The following is a 21,669-nucleotide window of genomic DNA, read 5'->3' as shown; positions in this document are numbered from 1 at the left end:
TCCACTTTGAAACGAGGTTTTTATTTTCTCCAAAAACCAAACAAGTAAAAGTTTAACACAGTTAATTTTAATTTATAACATGTCCAGAATTGCAATTGACTACTTACTTCGTCACCCTCCTTTTCCTACGGCTCGTTGTGCCTTCCGAGACACAAAGAGGTTCCCAACCTACAACATCACTCAGTAACCGAAACAGTCAGCTTTCACATTCCAGTGCTTATTACGGGAGAGATGAATGACGAGCAACAAATATTCCAAGCCAAGTCGGCACAAATCAATGTGGCACTAAAGAATATGAATAATAATAACAATAACAATAAGAGAAAGGCCAAGAATGAGCCTCATACTGATTGTGAACATGGCTCGCTGATTTTGAAAACAAAGGCTACTGCAGCACAATTTGCAATTAAATAATTGACGTAAAAGTGATGATGGTTAGCTACGAGTGACGTGCTGCCAACATCTCTCTGATGTTCATTTCCGCTTCATCGACTCGGCGGGAAAGCTCCGCTTTCTGTTGCTGTGGGAAAAAAATAAAACAAGTTAATAAGTGGAGAATGAGCAGTACCACAGAATCGTGTAGACATTTTAATGTTTGTACATATCAAAAATGGCATTATCACTCTCATAACAATGACCACTCAGAGTGGTAGTCCGTCTGGCTAAACTTTTCAAAACGAGTACAAGGATGTCTTTTTAATAGGTTTACTCATTCAGCTTATTCCTATGTTTGGAGCTTTAAAAATGACTGACAATAGGTTTCCATGACAATGACAACATTAAATTGCAGCATATGAGTCTCAGCAGATGTAATAGTTAGTGGGCAGTAACCAGATGCAATTATTAAGAAAATGAGTTTATGGTTTGTTAGTTAGTGAATGCAGTACGAGGTTTGTTAGTTCGTGATTTAATAATTAATCAATGTCAGAATAAGGGGCACCCTCATGTCAGAATATGTCAGAATAAGGGGCAGCACCCCACTTTGCACCTGCCAGGTCTGTGTGTGCATAGTTGAGCACCCTGTCACCTGAAGCTCTGTGTTTGTCTTTTTTCTACTTTATCCCTCTGTATTTCATGTCACCCAATCTTTTTTCCGTTTGCGATTAATCTTTACCACACGTGTCAACTCCCGTGGGATGGCGGATCCACATGGGTCATGACCATCGGAGGCGGAACTATGGCAGTTTATGTCAGGGCCGAGCGTATTTAAGTGATTGTTGAAGTGAAAACCAGAGTTCGCTGAGGGAGTTGGCATTCGTTGAGGGAGATCCAGAGTGGAGGGATAACAGCCAGGATGGTAGATCGCAGCACAAGGGGCTTAGAGCAGGATGAGCCAGTGCTAGATACAGTATGAGTCAGTGCCAGTTACAGTACGAGCCAGTGCCAGTCCCAGCATGAATGCAATATGAGCCAGTGCCAGATGCAGTATGAGCCAGTGCTATTCCCAGCATGAATGCAGGAGGAGCCAGTGCTAGTCCCAGTACGAGCCAGTGCTAGTCCGAGTACGAGCCAGTGCTAGTCAGTGCATACAGATCATTAATACTCAGATCTACTGCCATCTATATGCACGAGAAAACCTATACATTGTTAAATGCCAAGTCTTGTTACCTCCACCTCCAAAGGTGGACGGAGGTCATGTTTTCAGCCCCGTCTATCCATCTGTCTATTTACGAGAAGGATATCTCAAAAAGTTATGGATGGATTCAGACAAAACTTGGTGGACAGGTTGGGTGTGTGACAAGGATGAATTGATTAGATTTTAGTGAAGATGTTGATATATATATATATATATATATATATATATATATATATATATATATATATATATTTTTTTTTTTTAAAGTAATGATTCACCATTGAGAAATAGGGCCAAAAATGAAAATACGGCACATCTAAAAACATTATAGACGGATGACAGAACTTGGTGGATGTGTTGGGTAGGTGACAAGAACAAGCGGATAAGATTTTGGTTCAAGTCCAGATGCAGATTTGGCCGATTAGTGGGATACAAAAGGTAAACTGTTCAGCCTAGCAGAGGTACGTGCTCTACCGAGTGCCGTTCCAGTTAGTCTTGCCCCAAAGGGGATGTGAGACTATTGCAGTGCCTGTGTCTGTGTCTGTGTATATAGTTTCGCATTAAAAATGTTTTTCTCAATAACCGCTTGTACGATCAATGCAAAACTTCAATGAGCAGGTTTTGGGGTCGCTGATGACTTCGCATTATTCGAAGGTTGTAAGCACATTAATAATTGTTGGGTATTTATTTTCTTACATTTGAAACTCAAAATATGCTAAAATTAACTTTTAAGTCAAAACTTTTGTCAGTGATCGAAAAACAGTCCGGAAGTTACCGAAGATGCTATGACGCCACGTTCTCCGAAAACTACATGAACATTCGGAAACAGCGTGTAAACAATGGCGAGATGCGAATCAGAGAGCGATTTCAGCGGCAATGAAATTGAGTGTTTTCATTCCGATATTGCCGAGGACGAGTCGGAGGATGATGGGAATTTATACTCTCGACTTTCTGGCCCTGAGCCATATAAATTTGAGCCACTTGCAAGTGCCACAAAACGGCCTATTTTGTGTACAAGTGGCAGGACTGACTGTCCGGCAGTTCACACTGACAGACTCCACCAGACATATTGGTTTGTAGATTTTCATTTTCTTGTTCAATGCACAAAATAATGTAAAGTTTGATTTGTCTGTGACTTGATACAATATTTTTTTTAACCCTCGAGTAGCCTGGTGTTGGCTCAGTGGTTAGGGTGGTGGCTTGGGATCCTAAGGTCCTGAGTTCAAACCCCGTCGGCCACTGAATTAATACACCAGGGGGTTGACTCAGCCTGTCATCCGAGGTCAGCGAAATGAGTACCAGTTCCAGTGTGTGTACTGGTAGAGGGGCACTGCATGAGCGACACAGTCGTGCTTCAAGAAATGATAGCTACCCCAGCAACTAAGCTGCCATACGACCACCACCAACCCTCTAGTCACTCAAGAGTCAGAAATAGAATGAATCAATAATGGACCCAAATATAGTATACACCGTAGCCTTGGCGTTGAAGTCTTTCTGACAGCTGAGCTTGACCCCAGCGAAAGTGAACAGTGAGAACAAACCCCAACTTTCAAGAGACTGTTGTGGCATATCTATCTATAATTCCAGCAATGTGTGTGTGTGTGTGTGTGTGTGTGTGTGTGTGTGTGTGTGTGTGTGTGTGTGTGTGTGTGTGTGTGTGTGTGTGTGTGTGTGTGTGTGTGTGTGTGTGTGTGTCTGACTGCTGTTTCTCGACAACCACTGGTCCAATCTAATTGAAACTTGCCAGGTATGTTGCTGGGGCCCTGTGGATGTACCTTTTCAAGGTTTGATATTAATCGGACAAGTGCTCCCCAAGTTATGGACATTTATTTACCAACCAATGACAGGACATGTTGCTGCGTAGGCGTGGCCGATGGGGAAGAGATTCTCAGCCGCGTTCCCCATTACGGGTTACAACGTACAGACTTCCGGATAGTGATGACTTACTGTTTTCTAATAATTTCTCGATTTCTTATGTGCATTTATAGATAAACACAATGCCCCAATCCAGTCGTCGTTTACGCGAGCGAAGGAACAGACTGTGTGGTTGTTTGAAAGTGTTTTCTTTCTTTCTTTCTTTCTTTCTCTTCTCTTCTATTTGTGTTTTTCCTTGCGATGACATTGCGAAAAGGCAAAATACGTTGGCGCTAATTGAATAATTGGCCATTAAAACTAAATTGCGAATAATCGTAGGTGACAGTGTGAGAAGATGAAGCAGGAGCCAGCTGAGGAGAAGGCTGAATGGTGGGTACAGCGTCACACTTCAGTCTCACTTGAGCAGTTGTTTTGAAACTGAGCTCACTCATTGCGTTGCCTTCGTAATCCTCCGCTGTGAAATGGTCATCACAAATGACAAGTCCATCCAAAGGGTCCTCTTTACCCGTTTTCTTTGGGGGAAAATTCGCCCGTTTTGTTTGTACAAATCTTTTCCATTGCCGGCGAATGTTTTATTCCTTCGGGAATCGGTGGGAGCGATTACCCTTTTTCCAGCCATTTTCGCAAAACATTACGACACACGTATGAGGCATGATGTACAAATATCCAAATAACTTTGTTCTACAATAATTCAAAATAAAAAAAGGATAATATAGACAGTTTCAAGCTCAACTCGCATCCGATAAAGACAAAGTCTTCGATATCCCCCGCCATAGGAAATGAGGATTAACAAACTTATATTCCCTTAGCATGTGCAATATGTATGTGAAGTTTCCCCTTGATCTGACCAGCCGTTCTGGAGAATAAGAGTTTGAAGGTTTTAGGGTAAATTCAATATGGCCACCGAACCATGTGACCTATCAATTAGAAATTAACAAACTTCTGAAAGGATGTGTTGGGGAAATATGCTAAAATTAACTTTTAAGTCAAAACTTTTGTCAGTGATCGAAAATCAGTCAGGAAGTTACCAAAGATGCTATGACGTCACGTTCTCCGAAAACTACGTGAATATTCGGAAACAGCGTGTAAACAATGGCGAGATGCGAATCAGAGAGTGATTTCAGCAGCGATGAAATTGAGTGTTTTCATTCCGATATTGCCGAGGACGAGTCGGAGGATGATGGGAATTTAATTTATGTATGTGAAATTTTGCCTCAATCTGTCCAGCCGTTCTGGAGAAGAAGATATTTAAAGTTTATTAATTTTCAATCCAAGATGGGTAACGAACCATGTGACCTATGACATCATAAATTTAAATTCTGGCTCCAATCCTCCAGTGGAATACGTGTGTGAAGTTTCGTGTTAATCGGATGAGGTGTGTTTTTCTATCCAAGATGGCCACCAAACCATGGGACTTGTGACGTCATAATTTTTACTATGTATGCAGACATGATGGAAGATGATAGTTGAAAATTTTCGCTTCGTTATGTTATGTGATTCCAGAGAAAACATTATTTTATATTTTTCTTGAATCCAACATGGCTGCCAAACCATGTAACCTATCAATGAGAAAATATCAAAAGGCACCAGTTCACCACTTGCTTGATATGTGTACCAAATTTCGTAAATATATCTTGAGGGGATTTGTAGTTAAGCTCCGGAAACAAAATGTGACGGACGGACAGACGGAACCCATTTCTATATCCCCCGCCAACTTCGTTGGTTGGCAGGGGATTAAAAAAAAGTGAAATAACGGCCCGCTGAACTGGACACTTCTTCAATGAGGGAGTGAGCTTCCGCTTTGTTTTGGAGAACGTGACGTCACCATCCATATATGGGCACAGCGGCACACGGCTGTTTTTTCCAACAGCCTCGAGAAATAACAACTTTGGAGTTATATTTCATTAATTTTCCCAAGAGTTAGGCAACCACAATAGTTTGCATCGAACTATTTAATGCACATATAATCATATTGATAAATTTTCAGAACATGTTTGGTGATCTAAACGTGTGGCCCTAAATGGAGTTCTTTCATCCCCTCTTCCTGTGCAGGCTGGAGTTCCTCAAGGTAGCGTTCTGGGCCCTGTTCTTTTTCTGGTTTTTATCAATGATCTCTCGGACTCTCTGGAAAATCCTCTATTTCTCTTTGCCGATGACTCCACCCTCTGCCGTACCATCTGTCATCCCTCAGACCGGCAAGCAGCAGCTTCTTCGCTCACTGCAGATCTGGATAAAATCACAAACTGGTCCAACACGTGGAACATGTCTTTCAATCCAGACAAATCTCACACTCTCACTATGTCTCTTCGAAAGGACCGTTAACAAAACCCCCCATCCACTTTCTCAACAATCCTCTGGAAGAAGTCTTTTCTTTCAAGCTTCTAGGTCTCACTATCTGCCATGACCTTTCCTGGGAAAGTCACATTTCCAACCTCGCCTCAAAAGCCAGTCGCCGACTGGGAATCCTCCGTCGTGCTAAGTCCTTCCTCGGCCCTCTTGAGCTCCTTACCACTTACAAAGCTTTTGTCCGTAGCCTGATGGAGTACTGCTCTCCCCTCTGGGCTGGTGCTCCTGCCTCCCACCTTTCTCGGCTTAACGCTGTCGAAACCAGGGCATTTAAGATCATCGGCATCTCCCGCAATGAAGCTGAGTCTTTGGGCCTCTCACTCAATCACCGCAGGTTGGTTGGTGGTCCTTCTGTCTTCTACCGACTCCTCTCCAGCCTTGCCCCCCCTGCTCTCTCTGCGATTTGTCCCCACCACATTTCCACAGGGCGCTCAAGGTCCGCCAACAACCCCCTTCTGGTAAAACTACCAAAATCACGAATCACTGCTCATCTTCACTCTTTCATTCCTCTTTTTTCCCGCCTTTGGAATAAACTTCCTCACTCTATTCTTTCCCATTCTTCCCTCCAGGCTTTCAAAACAGCTGTTCACCACCACCTCTTATCTTCCCCCATCCAAATCCTCGATCTTTTCTACCCCCGATAATCCACCCAAGCCCACTTCCTTCATTTCTCCTGCTTTCCTTCCTGAAAGTCCCTGAAATGTCCATCTTCTCTTCGCCATGTTCCCCGTCCCATCCCCATCCCTCTCCCTTCCACAGTTCACCTAATGTGTCTGTTCCCCACTGTTTTGTCCCTTCCACTCCCGCCCCTCTTGTCTCATGCCTCCTTGCTGTGAGTTGTGTGTTTGCTCTCATACGAGCCTCGACCAAGGTATACAAAAAAAAAAAAAAAAAAAAAAAATCTGCAACCTGCTCTTTAAACATAGGAGGAACTCCCCATGGAGAATATTTCATTGACAACTCTGACATCACAGGTCACATGGTATGACACCCATATTGAATTAAAGGAAAAAATTTGGACATCCGTCTCTCTGAAACCGCTTACTGGAAAAAATTAAAACTTGGCACTTGTCAAACTCCCCATGGGGTAATAAGTGATAACGATGATGTTATCGGTGAAGTGGTATTCCAGCTATAATTGGCCGAATTTAAATTCTTATCCGAAAAATCTGAAACTTCATATATCTGATCTATGACCCAATGCGAGTGAAGAATTTAATTTATGACATCATCAGTCACGGGGTCTGGTGGCCATATTGGATTGAAAGTAAAAACTTAAAATAAAATAAAAATCTTCTCCAGAACTGCTTTACAGATTGATGTGAAACTTCATACATATGAATGACCAGCCATGGGGAATTAGTTTGAAATATTTTTCATATTCACCTTTGTTGATGCAATTCAGCTTTGGTTGTTATAATAAACGTGATCATTAAATACCCCAATAATTATTCAATAAAGCTACGGATAATGACAATGTATGTGACATAATAGGGTGCATGGATGATACGTGTATATGGGCAATAATAGCAGTGGGCCATAATAGTAGCGTGTTCACTTAACGATGGTATTTTTGTTCAGAATGAGTGCGTGAGGCAAGACTATGTGCTCTACGAGTGCCGTTCAAGTTCTAAATGTATCAATAAACCATTTTTGTGTGACTCTCAGATATTTTGTGAAATCGTAATAATCGCAAAAGAAAACGAAAACAATATCTCAGCTGTTGGTACAATTAGCTGCTGGATTAGAAAATAGAATCCATGCAAGTTTTCTCCTCAAGGGGTATGAAGAAACACAAAGTGACTAATTGTGGTATCAATTCAGCTTTGGCAACACTTTGGCTTTGTACTAAGCAACACAACAACAAGGGCAACTGTTCCTCAAATTCAAAAATGCCCTACTAAGTAACATGTCAGCAAACTATTATTCCACAAACTAACATCTGAGCAATTATTACATTATCCACAATCAGAGGTGTGATTAATCTGGAAGTGCATAATGCTTTGTGATGTGGTGTTTCCAAATGGAGTGAGAGTGAGAGTGAGAGTGAGAAAAAAGACCGTTTGTACCTGCAGCTGTCCGAGGGAGTTCTCTGCCTCACCTCGTTCCGACTTCAGGTCTGACAGCACTTGTTCTCGATCCTGCAGCACAAACCTGTGAACCAGGTAGCCTGACTTGCATCACCTCCAAAAGGCAAGCGATTCACTACCATCGAAAAGCAAAGCTTGAACACTCACGATTCGCTCAACTCATTCAGGTGTTAATCTATAAAAGTAAAATTCATGCTCATTCCCTAAAATTTAAACTGCAATTAAATTATAAAAAAAATTAATAAGTCAATAAAAAAAGTGAAATCATACAATCCCCCGATTCCCCGACCGCTGTTCGCTCTCCTCTCGGAAGAGGGTCAAGAGCAGAATGGGCAACTTGATGCAAAGACATCTTCAGCAGGGTACTGGGACAAAGTTGTTTTGAGTTGTATGACAAACTATGGTCTGAACTGGTCAACACACTCCTCAAACATGCTAGGAAAACGTTTCAACATAAAAGACAAGGCACTGACATCTCCCCAAAACAAACAAAAGGCTTATGCCGTGAGAATTGCCACAATGTTTGTCTCAGCTATACGTAAACAGCTCCTGTGATGTTTTTAATATCTCAACATCGTTGATTTGTAACATTAAATTGCATTTTAATATGTTTGTAACCTTCAAATCAGTTCCATTTTGCCACTATTTTGCTGACTGCTCAAATACAAGGCAGGGCCATAGGGAAGTCCACCTTGCCTTCAAATAAAGTTGGAAGCTCATAAAGGCCAAGCTGTGGCTTATCCATCATAGGATGCAACCTGTGCTTGCAATCTCAAACAAGACCCACTATTATTGGTTGGTTAAACAAGCTTCTTATTGGCTGAAAAAGTAACAAACACATGCACACACAATAAATGTTTGTGTAAAATGATAGGATACGTGTCGAAGAGCGTTTTCGCAGAATCCAACGTGCCATGATGCATGTGTCCGAGCTCCAACCACTCCCGCACCTTTATGAATTGAATCATTCCCCTTTGGAGTCTGTCTTATTTGAGCTATTATCCTTCTCATCATCTCGAGCACGGGCCGGTGCAGGCGAACGTTTGTTGTTGTGGTTTGTGTTCTCGCTGACTGGGGGTGGTGGTACGCGTGCATCTACATGTAGTTGCTGCTCTTGGATGAATATGTTGTGCCTCTGCTGGCTCACCCCAGCAGACTGTATTGAAGTTGACGGGCCAAAATGGAATGATGCTCAGGATTTTAACTGAAGAGCCAGTCAGCAAGGCACAGGTGCATCAATGGTGGTAACCTTCCAAAAAAAGGCTTCTTTTTTTTATTCTACAGCCTCTAAAACCTTTTTTTTTAATCTCAAATGAATTCTATACTTGAACACTACAGAACACAAAATCGCCTTCTTGGCAATTCCAAAAAACCTCCAGTTTAGCAATACTTGGACAAAATATTGCACCATCTCAACCAATAAAATGTGCCGCTCGTGCTCTCAGCATTTGGGAATATCGAGATTCAGACAAAAATCGTGGCTTGTCGGAAATATAGATCATGCTTGGAAATGCAAAGCAAGAGTTTAAAAGACCCTTCCCGTGTCCTTTTTCTCAAGACCCTCCAGTTTACCATCCTGTCCATCGTGAATGGTTTCCAGCAAATAGACTATCCGTCAATGCAAAAAAGAGCATCCTGGTGAATAACGAAATAAAACCACAAGTTGAATGGACTAAATTTCTCGGTGTCTATTGATCGTCAATTATCATGGGAATTCAATACTCGTGAACTTGAAAAGGTTTCCAAAGGGTATATGTATTATTTCAAGACTGAAGCGTTTTCTCCCCCAAAATACACACTGACTTGTTACACTGTTCGCTTGCACTTCCTTATTTATCATACTGTTACGAATTTCCGCCCGCCCGGCGTGCGATCGGCCACGGAACTCAAATCGCGACGCGTTGCCCACCGGAACGGACAATTCGGTCGTGACCCTCCTGGAACTACCGCCAAGGAGCTAGCCACGGGTGGGGGTTTAACCTCACCACAACCCAGTCCGCATTCTACCCGCGCGAAATAGGGTGAATCGCCGAATGTCGATATACCGAAGTACCCGCGTGGGTTGCGTACAGAAGAGTCGTACCACGCCGCAGGTCGACTCCGGACACGAACCGCTTAAGCGGCTCGTTCCGTGCTGCAGGGATAACCGAGTGGAGTTATCGTCGACCTCGACGTTTCGTGATTATTTATTGGGTGTTTACACCCACTACCAATCCCTTACGTGATGCAAGATGGAACTTTCAAACAAAGGAAAGGACGCAACGAAACGGGAAACAGTTCAACAAGCAAGCACATTACACACACACACACACACACACACACACACACACACACACACACACACACACACACACACACACACACACACACACACACACACACACACACACACACGGCACGTACGTATTCACAGCCATACAAAAATGCACATATAACAGTCAAAGCAAGAACAATACGCAGAGTTAAAACCGAATACAGCAATGTACAAGCACTTATATGGGTTTACTTAATAGACTGGCGCCACACACACACACATTTACACGAAAAGCAAAGAAAATACAAGCCACCCTCACAGGCAAGGAGGCAGACAGGTCCGTGGACCAAATGAACGTGAGACCTGGGTGATCGGCCAGGTCCACGAGACCGAAGGGGTCTTACCCGCGCCCTCGTGGCGCGATGGCGGGCTCGCCGCAATGTCCGCCTAATGCGCCTGACTCCGTGCCCCTGTTATGGTCGGTGAGCTCCTCCAGGCATGCGTTGCACAGGCACGTGTTGGTCGGTCGACACCACGGTTGGGGCGGGGAGCGGACGGGGTTACCGGCGCTATCTCAGCGCGGATAGGGGAAATTGTTGATGCTCGGGGTGAGAAGAGGGGAATGGCGGATGCTCCGTCCCGTTAGCGGGGTCTCGGGACCGCACCGACTCCAGCGAACTCTCGCCCCCGAGACCTCTTCTGTGTCTCTGCTCCACTCTGTGACTCATCCCTCGACCTCCACTCCGAGCTCTGTCCCCTTCCCCGTCCGATCCCCGCAACACACGACACAGACTCCACGACTTCCGACTTGCGCCACTTTCTGCACCCCTTTCTGCACCCCCTTCTGCACCCCACGTCGACCTCCATCTTCACTCGAAGAGCGCCACTTTCTGCACACACGAGCTGCGTTGGCTCCCGACGCCACCCGACGCCACCCGACGTTCAGCCATTGGTCGGGCAAAAAGGGGCGTGAGCCTCCCCTGATCCGATTTCCTCTCTGAAAAGGAACGCATTCACAGCGGGTTCGGAGGCGGGGCCATGCCACCCGATGCTCAGTCATTGGATGGAAGAAAAGGGGCGTGAAGCCTTCCTGATCCGCTTCTCCTCTCCCGAAAGACATTCATTTGGACTCGCGGCTCGACGCGTTCGGCAACAATTACCGAACGGGCCCTGGACAGCACGACCTTCGGTGTTGACAGGTGGTGTGGTTGTTGGTTGAGGAAGGAGAAAGGCAAAGGTGGTGGGGGTTTGTTGTGGTGGTTTGGTTGTTGGAGGGCGTCGTTTGGGAATGGCGGTGAAGCGATGTTTGCGGGATGGAGTTGTGGAGGTAAAGAGGCGAAGGTGGTGGTGTTTGAGTTGTTGGCGGCTTAATGGTCCAAAATAACGATAGAGAAAGAAAAATGGCTAACTCAAAGCGTCGCAGCCAGGATGAATCACACATATTCCCTCTAAACAACAGGTGTGGACCAACTACACATGAACTTATCGATATATCTAACCTGAGGACCTTTCTGTTGTATTGCAAATTTCCACAGCCGTAACAATATTGTACTCTTGTAGGGGGTAATACATCAAGATCCCAGTCGAATCTTTATAAATTATTTGTTTTACAGAAAAGAAAAGAAAAAAACTTATTTGAATAATATGTGGGATGCCACCTGGATCTCAAACCGATTAATTGTTTTATCACCTAAAGTAAAGGCCCGGTCACACCTTGACGTTTTAGCCAACGTATGCCGATTTTTGAATTTTTTTTCTAAAACGCTGGCACACCTTGAATACGTTATTGGTAAGTTTTGATAACATTGAGAGCACGCTGAAAAACACTGCCATACGTCATTGTACGTTGGCTTTAAACGTTGTACTTTTTGGTTGTCCTCAAAATTTTTCATGCTTGAAATTTCACGACGTATGCCGGCGTATGACTCACACATTCCGCTACGCTGGCCACAAGTTGTATGCACGGTCTGCGATCGTTGACAGACGTCAACACATGCTACTTGTAAGTTAATCATAAGTTGAGACACGCCGAGGTAATGTTTAGCGTACCCGAAACTTATTTCTAACCTGTGATTAACGTGTTGTTGGCACGTTACGCGTTCGATGCCACACGTCGACAGACGTTACTTTTAAGTTACTCATAGGCTGAAAGACGTCGGTATAATGGATCGTCCTTGCGTCAGCGTCCACGGCCACGGCCAGGACACTTATTTGCAGCATTCTTCAAACTTTTCTTCGGTATGACGAGGATGTTCACACTTCGATGTCGAGCTTGGCTATGATTCCAATTGTCCATCGGCAGCGTCTATTTAAAATAGTCGAGTTTGAGCGTTTTAACACGTTCAGAAGAAACGCTTCAAATTTACAAACCCCAGCGTCAAAAAACAAAGGCAAGTGACAGCAATTTAAATCGTTCATTGTAAACAATGAAAATAGTTGAGTGGTACCGTTTAAAAGTCGTTGAGTGTAAAAAAAATCCAATTGTTGAGTGCAAGCGTCTACTTTCAATAGTGGAGATGTAGCCATTTAAATCGTTGAGTTTATCATTTAAATGGTTAAACGCAAGGACGATCCATCATAACCCACACCCTCCCCCTCACACTCACCTACTACTGCCAACATGAACAAACTACGACTAATACTAATACTAATACTGATACTGATACTGATACTGATACTGTTACTGCTGACATGGACATCGACTCAAAAAGGACTCGAAAACACTGTTGGGTTCCCCTTTTATGAGCAGCATTTTTATATACCAATTCCCAAAACCGCTGGGAACACGTCTTCATATGGCAGTTGTAAGCTAGAAACACGTTAATTTTTTTTTTTGTCGACCGGAAGACGTCATTGGAATACGTCTACATACGTCGATGTGTGTTGGGACTACGTAAAGAATTGGTTCAAAGCACGTCAAACATAAGTTAGAAATAAGTTTCGCGTAAAAAAGACATTACCGTGACGTGTTTCGACTTATGAGCAGCTTATAAGTAGCGTTTGTGGACGTGTGTAAGCGTCCACATATCGTGTGTAAAACTTATCCCCATCGCATGCGGAACGTGTGTCATACGCCGAGTACGTCGTAAAATTTTGAACATGTTTAAAATTTCTTGACGTACTCTACTTACTACGACATATGATAGCGTACTTTAGCGTTGTACTCACGTATACCAAACTTACTCATACCATATTTGACGTGCCCCAACGTTTTAGACACATTTTTCTTAGGTCGGCATACGCTGGCAAGATCGCCAAGGTGTGACCGCGATGTTGTCACTTCCATTACTACGGCAGTTATGATTTGAATCGTTGTGCGTCAGCCTTTTAATAGGCTACGTCACGACATCGTCGGCGATGCGTGCAACGCGCTATGCCTAAGTTAGACTATCGTTGGGTATCGGTTGTGTAGGCAGACAACAGGTTCAGCATTCGTTGGTATAAGTTATCTATAACACAACGAAACGTTCTGTGTCCATTACCAATGCGTTATACATAAGACCAAGTCGCTATGAATACGTCCGAATCTTAAAAAAAAAACATCAAAAGTTCAACGTAAGCCAGCGTTTTACATACATTTTAATACGTTGCCATCGCTGGCTAAAACGTCAAGGTGTGACCGGGCCTTTACTAAAACTGTTTGATCTCACAATGCTTCACAACCAGAGTTGGTGTCAAAGCCACCCAATGCTCGCCTGTTTATACATTTATCATTTTTAAAAGACTCGTCGAATAATTAATAATTTTAATAAAGCATTGAAGTGCAGTCTGATCCAAATAATTTTAAAGCAATATATGTATATTGTAATCAGTAACAAGAGCGCAAGTGAGCACAATATACGCCCGAACAAGAAGGTATATACAGAATTGTGCTACATGGAAAACAGCATGCTGGTTGCCATGGCAACCACTTTAGATGATGAGCGTATATCACGACACACCGTCTCCACAGTCTGTACCTATGTACCAAATATGAAACTTGAAAACTTTGGGAGTTAGAGTGCGGACAGGAACGGATGGACGGACAGACACAGACAGACGGACGACACATATATATATATATATATATATATATATATATATATATATATATATATATATATATATATATATATATATATATATATATATATATATATATATATATATATATATATATATATATATATCGGGCGTATAAAAAGTGTGGTAGATAAAAACATTAGAAAAGAAAAAATAACTTACACCAAAAAATTTAACATTTTCACGCTGACGCTGATGCTCACACTCACGCCGGGGGTATCGCTATAGGTCTCTGTTTTTGGAACAGGCAAGCTAAAAATGTGTGAATAGACAGCCCCCTTCTCATTTAGTTTTGAATTATGATATTCACCAGTACACCACCAGATTAATGTCTTGCATTCATCTCCATAAGCATAGAACTGTGTCTTGTCAGCATAACATTCAATATTCTGGCCCTAAACTTTGGAGTGGATTGACAGGCAGATTAAAATATACTTCCTCGTTGGAAATATAATTGTGGGCCAGGGTTCGGCGGCGATAAACGACCACTCGGTGGAACAGTAGAGTCGTCTCCCACCGAACACCCGGAATTTAGGTCGTGGCTCTCAGACAACTCCGAAAGGTCACGGGTCACTTAGAGAACCGTGGTCACCAATATTTCGACGGCGTGAGGTAGTCGCCTGTTTATACATACGGGGTAACGGTGTGGACGGACATGGCGCACTGCACGACTTGTCTAATTCCAATTTACCGAAGTACTCACGCCGTCCAACTACCGGGGAAACCACACCCTCGGCCGACTTTGTCTGAATCGAGTCGCTATCACCGACTCGGATCCGGCATAACCGAGCGGAAGTTACCAAAGCCGCGCCGGACCAAATGAACAATTTACAGCACAAACGGCTTTACTAATTCGCAATACGCACCATGCTAGGCCAATGGAGGAAAGCACAGAAAACGAGCTGGTACATTCAACAGGGGATTTATTTTACAATAATCGGGGAGGGAGACACAGAGCAGAGTTATCACGAATAAAAAAAATATGATTTACAAGGAAAGGAAAACACTTGTATGATTCTACTTACAGACGGGGCCCACGGACACACACACACACACACACACACACACACACACACACACACACACACACACACACACACACACACACACACACACACACACACGAAAATGGACCTCAATGGGTCTTTAGTCAGAAGAGCCGGGCCGGGGTACCTGTCCTGCCTCGTGCGGTCACACCGACCCGAACCACCACAGTAGGACTCTAACCCACGACCCGAAGTCCACGGTCCACGTCCCCGGCAGCTCGGCCGCCACCACCACGAGAATCCACCGCAAAGGGCTGCAGACGACGACCGAGACCAAGCCAATCACCACAATCACTGCAGAATTGTGGTCTCTTCTCTTCGCCACTCGCCTCCTGATTGGATGGTCAGTTGTCAGGCGACTCGTGGCGGGCCTTCATTGGTCGGGCCGGTCACTCCATCTGGCTAAGGCAGAGCCAGCCCTGAGGTAAGGAAACCTCCGCTCACGTCCGTGGTCCCGAACACGTGCGTAATGGTGACTGGGTCGAGTGCGGGACAGTGGCGTTGTTGTTGTTGTAGTTATATAAATTCTAACTATAAAATAACTCATAGCGCACACACGAAATTCCCATTAGACAGAAGGGGATGGATTCTAACTATAAACACATACTTATCGAAATAACTGAACTATGGGACTGCTTCTGTTGGTGTGCAAAAGCTACCAGATCCGTAACAATATTTCCGCGTGTGTTGAAGAAATGTTTGATTTTTGTGTTACGATTCATAACCGTGTAACTGCTCCGATTGATTCAAGTCCATTCTTCTTTTTCCTATGTTGCCTTGAATTACAAATCAAAATTGTATTCCCATCTTGCTTGTACCTCACCACCTTGGTTCATGTAATTTGACTGTATTGTTCTGTGTAATTTTGTGTTTTGTTATGGCATCCCCAACACAAGCAAATTGCTTCTCAGGGTTGACACCACCTTCTTTTCATGATTTGTACAGTATTTGAAGAAGGCAAAAAGACAAATGTTTTTTTGTTTTTTTTAAGTTGATCCTTCGCCCCATATACATTTTAATAAACCCTCAAGTCGAAGAAATGTCTTCTCGCCTCTTGCGTTTCTGTGCACGAGCAACGGCCAGTCTCTGCTTTAGTTGAATGATCATTGGGGGATCCTAATACTCAATTCTGAACACAGTACAGTGCAAGTCAAACTTCGTTTCAGTCATTCACCGAGGTCTTTATTAGACCTCCGGCGCAGAGCGTCCGTGTTAGCTGGACCTCTGATGTGCCAACATTTTTGATATACCATACTCTTCAAAGAGCGTTGGTGCTGCCAAGGTAGTGGCAAGGGTTATACTGGATAGTTTGCCATTGTCCTCCCAGTGTTGTATGTCCATGCTCTATCCTGTTAAATGCTGAGCGTCAAGCAAGGAAGTAGCACATACCATTTTTAATGTCTTTGGTATGACTCGGTAAGGGTGCGAACCACCGACCTCCCAGACTCAGAGAGGATGCTCTAACCATTAAGTCACCAAGTCTGGTGAGTACAGCCATGAAAACAAGTGAGCAGATACAACCAAGTCAACTAGTGCATATTAACCTTTGGGTGGTATTTTACAATATGATGCTGGCTTGTCCAGATCAACATTAACCCTTTTCACTTTACATCAAATCATACTAAAATACGCAATTTGGTATCTATATATTTTTGACCACGATACATTTGGTCGTTACTTATCCAATCTCAACCAAACTTTACAGGACTAAGGGAACACGACGGAGGTTGTGGAAACTACATTCCCCTTCCCCCCACCCACCTCAAAGAGGGTTTCCACCTTGGATGAAATCTGTGGTAAGGTGTATATCCATGTTAATATAGCTTCTGCTGGCGTTTTTCGAAGGCCGCTTCTCATAACAAAAGTAATAACATTAATAATAGAATATTAATGTAAATAGAAAAAAATTAATATGAATTATAAATCCTCTCCCCAAGGGGTTTTGTTCACAAACGCCATGTTAACAGGTATAAATAGCTTATTGCGGCATTTCATGGGGTACCGCTACCAGAAGTAAAAATATTATAAACCACAAACATGTATGATTACCTTTTTAAACAGTCGCTACTGCTGTAGAACACGAAATTTAAAGGGAGGAAATCCGACGTTCTTGAGACATTATGTGCTTATCGGGTCTCACACAGACTAACAGACTTGAGCCTAGATCTGGTGTAATCTATGTATCCCAGAGAGAACTAGAGGGGGAGCACTTGGTAGAGTGCAAAACCTCCGCCGCCAATACTGCGAGGTCACTCAAGTGAACCTGATATCCTATTCATTCAATTTGACGTCAACAGTGCTCACAGAGTTATAGTTTGCAACTTTCCCTTTTACATACTCAATTCATTCGTCATAACGAGATTCCTTGAGACAGAAATTGATTTAACATGGGTATATCCACCTGAAGTTCCAAAATCAGCTGCAATTATAATTTTGGCATGTTTTTTTTGTTGGAAATCACTTATAACATGTAGAAATGCTAAAAAAAAAAAATCGAAATTTTGTTGAAATAAAAGTTGCAAATTTTTTTTTTCTCTAACAATTTTTTTTTTTTGGGGGGGGGGGGGGTTGGAAATCACTGAAAACATGTAGAAATGCAAATATATATATATATATATATATATTTTTTTTCAAATTGGCCACCATAGCGGCCAAATTGGATTTTGGACCAAGTCCAACATCTAATGGCATAATCCTTGGACCAGACCTAACCCCCCCACCAAGTGTTGTCGAAATCCGTCGAGGAGTTTTTTTCCGTAATACTGTTCACAAACAAACAAACAAACAAACAACCAAACAGAAAGGAGTGAAAACAGTAACCTCCATCAATCTTCGATGGCGGAGGTTAACTCGAGGGGGAGCACTCGGTAGAATGCAAAACCTCCGGCGCCAATACTGCTGTGTCACTTAAGTGAACCTGATATCCTATTCATTGTAGGTCAAAACGGATCAGACTCTACTAAACCACGATTGAATAAACTAAACTAGATCGACGCGCATGTAGAAATTCCAAAAAAAAAAATCGAATTTTTTTTGAAAAAAAAAGTTGCAAAATTTGTTATTTTTTCCTCCAATTTTTTTGGGGGTTGGAAATCACTTAAAACATGTAGAAATACAAAAAAAATTCAAATATTTTTCAAATAAAATCGAAATTTTTTTGAAAAAGTTGCAAAATTTTGTTGTTTTTTTCTCTAACAAATTTATTTTTTTGGGTTGGAAATCACTTAAAACATGTAGAAATGCAAAAACAAAAATTCAAATATTTTTTTCAAAATGGCCGCCATAGCGGCCATATTGGACTTTGGACCAAGTCCAAAATCTAATGGCATGATCCTTGGACCATACCTTATCCTTCCACCAAGTTTCGTCGAAATCCGTCGAGGAATTTTTCCATAATACTGTTCACAAACAAACAAACTAGAGGGGGAGCACTCGGTAGAGTGCAAAACCTCTGCCGCTAATACTGCTAGGTCACTCAAGTGAACCTGATATCCTATTCAATCAATTTGATGTCAACAGTGCTCACAGAGTTATAGTTTGCAACTTTCCCTTTTACATACTCAATTCATTTGTCATCGAGATTCCTTGAGACAGAAATTGATTTTACGTGGGTATATCCACCTGAAGTTCCAAAATCAGCCGCAATTATAATTTTGGCATGTTTTTTTTTTATTGGAAATCACTTATAACATGTAGAAATGCAAAAAAATAAATAAATTAAAGAAATCTAAATTTTGTTGAAAAAAAAAGTTGCAAAAATTTTTTTCTCTAATAATTTTTTTGGGGGGTTGGGGGGGTTGGGGGGGTTGGGGGGGTTGGAAATCACTTAAAACATGTAGAAATGCAAAAAAAAAAAAAGAAATCTAAATTTTGTTGAAAAAAAAGTTGCAAAATTTTTTTCTCTAACAATTTTTTTTGGGGGGGTGGGGGTTGGAAATCACTTAAAACATGTAGAAATGCAAAATATTTTTTCAAATTGGCTGCCATAGCGGCCATATTGGATTTTGGACCAAGTCCAAATTCTAATGGCATGATCCTTGGACCAGACCTAACCCCCCCCACCAAGTTTCATCGAAATCCGTCGGAGTTTTTCCGTAATACTGTTCACAAACAAACAAACAAACAAACAAACAGAAAGGGGTGAAAACAGTAACCTCCGATGGCGGAGGTTAATAACATGAACCTTCCTGCCACTCCCATCGGGAGCAGGTGTACTGGTATATATCAAGGCCAGTTTGTTTTTGGACTATGTCTGCATGTGTGTGTGGACGGATTGCCTTCACCCCTTTGGTTGGACAGCTGGCTCGACTCCACCCACAATTGGAATCTGAGAAAAAAAAAAAACGTAACCATACTTACACCATTTTGTAAAGGCACGTTTGCCTCAGTCCTTTGGCCGATGGTGTCAGCCCATGGGCCAGTGCAATTAGAATTATCCAAGCTATACAACCATGATTTATTGTATATACACATTAGCAGTAGGCATGTTTTGCTTGATGTACTGTGAAGTAAATCTCTACAGGTGATGTACTCTACAGGTCTAAAGTTTGAGAACACCCCCATTTTTCCAGTTTTTACTGAAATTTAAGCAGTTTAATGTTTCAAATGTACTCCGAAATTAAAGTAGAGAACAAATAAACAATTGTAGATAAAAAAAGGAAATCGTGGAATCGTTTTGTTGATCAAAATTTAATCTAAATTTTTGACTCATCAAAGTTGCCACCTTTTGCAGATATAACAGCCGAACATACTCGTAAAATTCTTTCCACAATGGAAATCAAATATTTTTCGGAAAGTTCTTCCCAACACTGTTGCAGAAGTTCCCACAAATGTGTTGCACTTATAGATTGCATTGCTTTCACCCTTCTGTCCAGTTCATCCCAAAACAGCTCGATGGGGTTCAAGTCTGGAGACTGTGCTAGCCATTTCATGATTTGAAGCCTACAGTCTTGTTCTTTTCTTCTAAGGTAGTTCTGACATAGCCTGAGGTATGTTTTGGGTCGTTATCTTGCTGTAGGATTAACCCCTGACCAACTAGGTGTAGACCAGAGGGTATTGCATGGTGCTGCAAAATGCTGTGGTAGCCCTTTTGGTTCAGGGTGCAAGTCACTCTGTGCAAGTCACCGACTCTGGATTCAGCAAAAGAGCCCCAGATCATCACGCTTCCTCCTCCATGTTTGACAGTTGGTGTCACACACTGAGGAACATCCTTTCGCTTACTCAACGGCGAACAAAAACCCGGCGTGATGAACCGAAGATTTCAAATTTTGATTCATCAGTCCATAAGACCTTCTTCCAGTTTTCACTAATCCACTGGCGGTGCTTCATGGCCAAGGCAAGCCTTTTTTTTCATAGTTTGCCATCTTAGCAATGGCTTTCTTACTGCCACTCGACCTGCCAAATCTGCAGCTCAAAGTCTTCTCTTCACAGTTGAAACTGAGACTTCCTTACTTCGACCAGTGTTAAGCTGTGCTTGAAGCTGCTGTCCAGTGAGCCACCTATCACGCAAGCTGTTGACTCTCAGAAACTTGTCTTCTGATAGTGTTGTGGCTTTGGGTCTGCCAGACCTCTTCCTGTCAGAATTTCCTCGAGTTTCCAAGTGCCTTTTGATGGTATAGGAAACTGCACTCACTGACACCTTGGCTTCCTTTGCAATTTGTCAAAAGGAAAGACCTACACTTTTAAGGGTTATCGTGGTCTGTCTGTCTTCCTTTGTTCATTGGCTTTTTCTCGCCATTATGATGTCAATATACCTCTTCCTGCAGAGCAATATTGTCCAAATAATGCTTCAGAGGGTGTTGCAAAACAGTCTGTTCTTACACTGCTTTTATATAGACAGAGGGTTTGGAAGTAATCAACAAAAGTTTGGACACCTATAGGAATTGTTTGCATCAACTTTCAAGGCTTAATTTACTTCCATTGCTGCAGAACAGCTGCAGTTGCTAAACCATTACTTGTTCCCTGAAAAGGGCCTTTTTTAACAACTGAAATTTACATTATTTTTCAGTTTTTGGTCACCTAAACTTTTTTTTTAACCTCTGGCAGTTTACCGCTTACCTTTATACGATTTCAGGCTATTCACTGGACTTGAACTGCTTAAATTTCAGTAAAAACTGAAAAATGGGGGTGTTCTACAACTTTTTACCAGTAGAGCATGTAACCCGGGTTTTCTTTTCCTTTTCAAATTTTTTTTGGGGAGCAATCGGGATATAGCGGTCTGTGGCTGATATACCTCCCAAATAAAGGGATGAGCAGTTTGTATAGTAAATGAAAGTTTTTGAACGCAATTCCAGTTTTATCTCGAGTTTTCAAAGCTGAATAATGTGAAAATATAGAAGGGTTGCCCATCATTTTGACGGGCTTTTCTACTTGTCTAATCATAAATGATTTCTGCATCACAACACGAAAGTCAGGGAAAGA

The 21,669-nt window shown here is 42.4% G+C and overlaps 1 protein-coding gene across 2 annotated transcripts in view; it reads right to left on the bottom strand.

The window, feature by feature from the left end:
• The window catches only part of PFDN1 (prefoldin subunit 1), a 29,158-nt gene continuing 7,489 nt past the window's right edge, over positions 1-21,669 (bottom strand). The window contains exons 3-4 of one of the 2 annotated variants that reach the window (XM_085892855.1): positions 7,867-7,951; positions 1-520 (exon numbers count right to left, since the gene is read on the bottom strand). In XM_085892855.1, coding sequence (XP_085748981.1) covers positions 440-520; positions 7,867-7,951 — 166 coding nt within the window. In that variant the 3' untranslated portion in view covers positions 1-439. Of the gene's footprint in view, positions 521-7,866; positions 7,952-19,458; positions 19,577-21,669 lie in introns of those variants that run through there. The other variant, XM_085892856.1, reaches the window with a different exon arrangement.

The sequence above is a fragment of the Eptatretus burgeri genome, chromosome 8, assembly GCF_056783735.1.
Source record: "Eptatretus burgeri isolate ZD-2024b chromosome 8, Ebu_testis_v1, whole genome shotgun sequence".
Classification (NCBI taxonomy): Eukaryota; Metazoa; Chordata; class Myxini; order Myxiniformes; family Myxinidae; genus Eptatretus; species Eptatretus burgeri.
Note: the sequence above shows the minus strand (reverse complement) of the source record. Positions and strands in the feature narration are given on the sequence as shown.